This window comes from Opisthorchis viverrini, assembly GCF_000715545.1.
Source record: "Opisthorchis viverrini unplaced genomic scaffold opera_v5_24, whole genome shotgun sequence".
NCBI lineage: Eukaryota > Metazoa > Platyhelminthes > Trematoda > Opisthorchiida > Opisthorchiidae > Opisthorchis > Opisthorchis viverrini.
The window spans coordinates 1,517,779-1,525,456 of NW_008751680.1; the positions used below are offsets into that span (position 1 = coordinate 1,517,779).

The window sequence follows — 7,678 nt, forward strand, 5'->3', positions numbered from 1 at the left end:
ACTAGTAGAGGATGAAGTGGACAAAAAGGCATTCAGGTAAACCTCAGCACGCGACCGCGGACAGTGAGCTGATGAGACTTTATACCTCAAAAAGGCAACTGAAGAAAACGCGGGTATGCGATCTAGACATTTGATTGGACGGTCACAAACAAAAGAACCCTGTGCTCAAATCTATGCAGTTAGATGTCCTCCTCAAAGGTAATAAAACCATGCAATTCAGTCTATTAGGATTAACATCTCTTTCTGATGACGTACACTATTTTAAAGGCCACAATCCTAGAGCAGACAATAAGACTATCATCCTTTGAAAGGTCGGGTGGGCTGCAACACCTGACAAGTCGCATGGCGAAAATTTGGAATCATTCACCTGCCATCATGGTTAGACATCCGCACTAAAGTTTCTGAAACTGGCAGCATAGCTTACTAGTGATAATATGGTACGCAAACCTTACTGGTTTGAATCTACTTACGCACAATCAGTTGGTAGTTGTGTTGATGTATGTAAGTGAGATGAGATCTGGTAAGCCAAATTCACTGTGTATAACGGGCTACCTCGTTCTGGTAGCCCCACAGTAGATTTGCGTAGATTAACTACCCTGAGGGTGTTGGTTCATGGGGTTCGCCTACTAATTCCGGTAATAAATATAAAATGATAGACCCGAAAACTGGTTTGAACCATGATTTACGGGAGTTCATTTTGAACGGTCACACGATATTTTAGTTTCGCAGAAATCGCTCATGAGCAAAAGCTGAGTACACGCGGATTGTTTGATCAAAGACACGTACGTGTACTGTGGGTCACGGCGGTCAAAATTAGCAAACCGACAGTCTACCGTCGGCTTTACGCTGAACAGATTCATTACGCGTCGTGATGAAGAGCTGGTTTCGTTAGGGTAATATCTGCCACGCTGGAGACGAACAAGGGACCTCCATGGATGGCTGAACGCGTACGATTCATTTATAAAGGAAACAAATCATGAAAATAACGATGTGTACAACTTTCAATCACATGTTACTAGAGACCGTATACACTGAATCACCCTCGGTTTCAGTGATATGGAATAAGAAAATGTTCGAAAAACCACATACCCTCAGTATTTTCCTTGTCAACTCCACGGAGTCTTGCGCAAGAATTCTGAAAAAAAGAGAATCATAGTGCAAAAAGACAGAAGGGAAAGCAATCAGTCCACGACGGAAAAACCAGGTTTTAATCACTCAGGATCACAGCGACCAGCCCATAGATTGTGTTGAACTGCACGTGGTGTTTTGGGCAATGTACCGATACAAGCGAGGATAAGTGTTGAAAAACTTCGTCATCACACTGGTAGGAGATGCAACATCCTCCAGACAGCACATAGAAGTAATGCGGTTCCGCGCCTAAAGCTATTCACGCGTGGATAGCACTTCCTCACGGTGACCACTGATAGGAGCTGTCAAAAATGGTCACTTTATGAGTGTGAACGTTGTAAAGGAGTGTAATCCGTCAGTTGCGTGTTAACGTCGACTTTCCAAATTTATGTGAAAAATGGCGCTTGTGTTGGCAACGGCACGGACTTGGGCGCAGCAAAAACTTGATCGAAAAGTCCTGAGGTGGTCACTAAAGAATGGAAGCGCTGTGGTGGGGCATAGTACTGAGTGGTTTCACTATAAGTAACGCATCGCTCACCTCCAATACATTATACTACAACTTTCAGAAGCTCCGAAGGAGGCTAACGCGAACTAATGGGGGAATCGTAGTGGTTAAGTGAAGTGAAAAGGTGAAGGTCATACTACATACCTGCACAAATCGGAAAAGGTCATAAGTGGAAATATCCTATTCGCGATGGCCTCGCTTTGCTGGCAACCTTTCTGTGCCATGCTGATGAATTTAGTCTGTTTCGACAATCTTTTATTGTTCGACAAATGTAGTGATTACTAGCCAAGAATAATGTGGCCAAATAGAAAAACAAAGCCGTATGCAGAAAAAATGGGCACAAGGCCTCGTCCGAAAAGAGAAACTAAACTTGAGATATGTCTCAAGCACCCAGCAATTTTCCTATATTGTGACGGCAGAATAAAGAAACGTTGCCATGTTTACAGCTCTTTCTGTTCAGTAGAAGCCACACAAGTCACGATTCAGGAAAGACCACCATCTTAAGCAGATTTGTTAAAACATAAGAGCACCGATGGAGTCTCAATTGAAGGTTTTGGGGGAAGTTGCGTCGACGCAGTATTGGCTCTTTTCTTAGGGGAATGAAGCAAATAGCCAAAAAACAGGAAAAAACAGTTAGCTGTTCTGACAACACACTTAACCAAGCTCATAAAGCAAACATCATAGCGTATGACGGCATAGAGGCGAAAACGATTGTTGAACCATAGAGAGAAGCTGGGTAAGAGTAATAATAGTAATTATAACAATAATAACAATAATAGCCAAAACTTAACACTTTCGGTGCATAGCTGCTATGATACCTGAAGGGAACACGAAGGCTGAGATACTACTAGGTTCTCCAAGCATAAACATGGATAACTGAGAAGCCGGGGTTGGGTTCGAACCACGGACTTTTCGGGCAAAATCCGAGGCTTAAACACTGGACCATTCCGAGTTTCTAAAACATTTAGAAAAAGTGAGTAATAGTTGAACTAGCAAGTCACCTGATACATTTGGCTGCGGACGCTTGCTGAACAAACGCTGGCAACGGCTGAGCTTCCGCCTGAGAATCACCGCGCTTCTTAAGAGTTTTGGTCTTCTGTTTAGCGCCGCCAGGCCTTGTCGATATGTCTCGATGGCCGGAGGCCGAACTTTGTAAAGAAGTGGTGCTCTTCGTTCGAATATCACGCATGGCATGGGGACGTGCAGTCGATTTCTCTTCTGTAAGAACAAGTTTAGGCTTCCGACCCACACCGACTTTGCGAGGTTTGGACGATTTCGATACTTCATTTTGTGACAAAGCGCTAGCTATATCGGAATCTGAGTGGCAAAAACACGAATGAGTTTCAGGCTTAAAAATAAAGCCAACACCATGCAGGTGCAAAAAGACGTAGAAAGGGAAAAGTGCACCTACGAAAACTTTGCCTGTCATACACAAAGGTTGTCAAGACTGGATCATAAAAGACTAGGCATGAAATCCCGAAAACAGAAACGGTTGAAGTTTGTTTTGCAACAGGCTGCATTCGTCTGCTTAAAATCGCACACATGAGCGAATAGAGAAGAGTGAGTGAGCCATATTTCCTAGGTTCGAAAACCTTACGGGGTAATGCTCGACCAACGGAGTCCATTGCAAGTACTGTGTGAGTGTGTGCACAGTAAGGGTGTACGGAACAAGTGTGAGCGTTGTACGACGGGAATGAAAAGCCGACCATTTGACCCATCATAACCCAAGAAGGCCAAGAAAATTTGACGAATAGAACATCGGTCGGACCGCCAGCAGCATAGATAGACGAGAAAGAAAAAAGCTTACCGTCACCGCATTCACTTTCAGACATGTCAGAACTGGAATCCGAGCCGGATACTGCCTCGGTGAATAATTTACCCAGTTGAATTTCTCGTTGTGGTCGAAGAAGTGTGACCAAAGCGACCAATATATCGTCGGCTAGGTCAAAACGCATGAGATCTCGAACCAATTCAATTACTGCGGTGAGACGAAGAGTACAGGAAGGGGTGTAGTCAAGATGGGCGGAAAAATCAGTGAGATGATTCAACCTAAAGGTAATAGATAGTGCTTAGGGCAGATCTGCGCCAGGGATCCAAGGTCTCTTTACAGTCGTCAAATCTGCTCATCATAGCACGGCTCAAAAAGTAAGTCAATCCACTGTGGCACCAATTAGGCACATAGCTGTCAGTTAACCCAAAATGAAAGACACGAGTACTGAGACACTGTCAGAGAGGGACCATCAAAAAATCAAAAAGAATTCGACACAGATTCACCCGACAACAGACCATACTTCGACTCGTGCGCTATAGATCTAGGCTAACTCAATAAACCGAATAACCTGATCATTACTGTTTTGGTGCTGAAAATGACTCTATCTCGATTCGCCCGGTAACTCGCTTTTCGTCCTGTCACAATGATTAAAGTGTAGCTCAATATTACTGTTGTAGGAATGACAACAGTTGGATGTCTCAATTGGTGTTGGTTGGTTGATGAAGAACTCACTCTCTAGTTCATTTAACCACCAACATTCGCCCAGCCAAGCCTGATTAAGATAATAGACGAGCAGAAGATATCATCACGTCTGTACGCATCCTTATATCTTCGTTCACGCACAGCCCATAGTATGGGATAACAGCAGTTTCGATGTACTGACCGCTAAAAACAGAAGCCATGAAAACGGCCAAACTTGACAAGGCCATACTGACTTGAGGGAAAGCAGTCTGTGGACTTGGATAGCGCTGCAGGATCCCTGAGATCGACAGTAGTCAAAGACTTCTCCTTTTATAGCACCTGATGCACAGATGTTGAGCGGGGGGCGTTTCCATACATGTGAATTTTTTAAATCCAAGCGAAAACGTTGCGCTTTCTGAAGATTTATTCGATTCTGCAAACAAAACGCACGTGAGAATCGGAAATTGCCAAAACCTGGCAACAGTATTTATACACACATTACAGCATGAGCTAAAAACTGATTGGATAAGCCAAAGCGTACCTGCAGACTGAACCTCGAGATGCAAAGATTCGAGCAGGTAAATAATCCGGTCAATCAGAGCCCGATTCGCCGTTTCGCGAGATTGCTAAAAGACAGTGAACCAGAAAATGGACGCTTAGCCATCAAAACATTAGACAACAAATCAAATACCCAAGCAGTTGTAGAAGCTCAAACTACTCAAAACAGAAAGAGGAGAGAAGGGAGATGACCGACCATACATACTCCTTGAACAAAGTATGCCCTCTCATACCCAATTATTGTGTCAAAAACAGATTAATAGCGCAGACAACAAATGACCGCGGGTCGATATCCCAGGCACATCAGGCCAGATGGATGAACCGAATGTACCTGAACACACGCGTTATTCTTCACAGATGTTCAAAAAGCACACGCCTGGATAAGTATGAAAATCATTGCACATCAGTGTCAACCACTTGAAACGGCATGCACAGCTGTGAGATATTTTTTCAGCCGGGAACAAAGATCCATGCTAGAAACTAACAACAGAAGATTCGCACTCCGGTTAAGGTAAAAAAAAAAAACGGCATCGAAAGCCTGTACTGGCAACTGGAGATGCTAAAAAAAGGCGCATCGAAAGCCTGTACTGGCAACTGGAGATGCTATATGTGCAGTTACACTGACAAAAACAGAAACTGATCAATCAGTTCACGGAGAGAGGATATCGAAATTGTCAAACCAGGAAAGAGAAAAATTGTTGCGGATGGTTGAACACCAGTTTCCTTCTGAATCTACAATTTACACTGGACCGAAGAAAAACGGCAGGACAGAGAGTCGATGGTCAGAAGAGTATCGGTGGTCTGCTTCTCGTACCACAGCCAGTAAGTTCAGGTAAGATGGAACCACCTAGGCATTTCTGGTAGATGGACAACGTGAGACTCCTGAACGAGGTTATCCTGATCACAGCCTGAACTCGAACAATAAGTAATCCGCTCGAACTGAATGAGGAATCCCAAAGAGTTCCGTAACCTAAGTGATTAAAAACGGTAATCCTGATGTAAGCAACGACGAAACGTTCGTCGACACCGATGAACTGGTGTGCTTAACACAGTTTACTGATAGGCCAAAAGTACGTAGACCCAATAATCTGCTCTGGAAAACAAAGTTCAATAGTGAAAACTAACCTGTAGCACACGAATAGTCTGTAGTGCCAATTGCTGTGCTTTGGGCGAATGGCATGGCAACACTCCAATAAGTCCCTTGTAGACCTGATCGGAAAATCGCGGATTCCCTTCTGCTAAAATTTGTAGCAGATTACGAGCTTCTTCTTGTGTTTCCTCTGAAGTGGACTTTGCCATACATTCCGCTACGGCTCGTATTCCTACAATTCATTGGATAGAAGTGAGTGGCATTGATGGGGAAATCAACGTGAGACTGAAAGTGATGTGCAGCGTAATCAGAGGTTCTTCTGGTCAGACCAACGCTTTTCTCATCCAGATCTCAATTCCTACTCAAATGCACTGACATTTAAGCCACCAAGTGCTCCTGCCTATGAGCCTCGTAGAGAATCGCCATACCACGGCTGAAAGCAACGCGATGTCTTCCAACGAAATAGTCTGGGAGCAGGTTGCTACCCATCAGACCGCGTGAAGCCTGAATTCGGTATTGTTTACTGCAGATAATGGCTAACCCGAAAACAACGAGAACGGACTTTAAAAAACAAGCCCATCAGCTACGTGCACAGAACAGTACGCACAATAACTATCCCACCAGACGAAAAATTTCGGAAGACTAGGCATGTCTGATGGGCGCTAACTTAAGTCAAAACCGTCCAAGAAGCATCTGTAAATCCTGGTCAAGCATTCCTATGCAACACGCCTACCAACCGCAAATCAACTTTCTCCAAAACGAATCTGGCGATGGAAATGCTTTTCTGTGAAGCGTTTGAAAAGTCCTTTGCCCCAAAATGTCCTGGACCTTGAGGATTATTGTGAAAAGAATGTGTAATTAGCCACATGATCCCAAGCTTCACGCGAAAATAACTCCGAAGTGAAAATAGATACGGACAGAGGTCATGATTCACACCACTATCATCATCATTAGTGACCGCAGCACTGAAGCGCCAAAGTGTGAAATTCAATCGCCATGCAATAAAGCCAACTGCGAAAAAAAAAAAGATGTACGGATATCTCTAGTCGATCAGGCGGTTTCTACACTTTGCACGCTCAAATAACCTGTGGAAAAATGGAAAGCCAGAAGGCCAGTGACAAACTGCATTTCAGCACAGGTGATCACATATGCCTCGTGGCCAAATCGACCGTAACCTCACACGGTTTCGTCAAGCAAAAGATTACCCTGTCTCTCCATCTGCACACACCCTACAGCTTGTTTTTTTACGAACAGCTAACCTAACGAAGGACTAGGTTTACATAAAGCATACTGTTATCCGTGCTCGGTCCGTAACTGAAAAAGACCTATCTCAATTAACCTATTGTCGCCCATCTACAAGCGAAGGAAACTAGCTGGAAGCAACTGAAACCATAGAACATAAGCAGCTGAACTGCTGAAACGACAATCTCCTGTGTAATGAGCAGGGAACTTTTATGTGTAATCTTGTTCAGTCCGAAGCGGATTACATCGCCCTTCATTCTCCCCAACAACAAGAACAAGAAATTCATCTCGTGTGCAGCCAAAACAAACTTGGTTATCAGAACAAATAAAACAGTAATGGGAAATCAATAGAAATTACATCAGTACCTGAACGCGCACTCGAACAAAAATTAAGTGATTTCATGCTTGCAATGCAGGAAAACAAGCTTGACCAATAAGTGTACTCACTACACGGTAAGGGAATAAAAAAGCGCAAAACGTTCAAAAAAATACGAAAAAATAACTCATGCCTATTTACCATGTTGAATTATGAGTGTTCTGTTCAAATTTCCAAAGACCCAGAGTAGAAGTCACCGCGTTAGAATATCATATGACATGATATTTAACCATAATATTCATGATACATATCACATACGTTCATACAATATATATATATATATATATATATATATATACAATCAGGTGCACCCGAAAGACATCTCGA

At 43.4% G+C, this 7,678-nt stretch overlaps 1 protein-coding gene across 1 annotated transcript in view; it reads right to left on the reverse strand.

The window, feature by feature from the left end:
• The window catches only part of T265_02094 (hypothetical protein), a gene marked incomplete at both ends in the record, with an annotated part of 39,222 nt that overhangs the window by 11,402 nt on the left and 20,142 nt on the right, over positions 1 to 7,678 (reverse strand). The window contains 5 exons of the mRNA XM_009166253.1: positions 1,090 to 1,135; positions 2,635 to 2,950; positions 3,441 to 3,611; positions 4,627 to 4,711; positions 5,769 to 5,965. Coding sequence (XP_009164517.1) covers positions 1,090 to 1,135; positions 2,635 to 2,950; positions 3,441 to 3,611; positions 4,627 to 4,711; positions 5,769 to 5,965 — 815 coding nt within the window. The remainder of the gene's footprint in view (positions 1 to 1,089; positions 1,136 to 2,634; positions 2,951 to 3,440; positions 3,612 to 4,626; positions 4,712 to 5,768; positions 5,966 to 7,678) is intronic.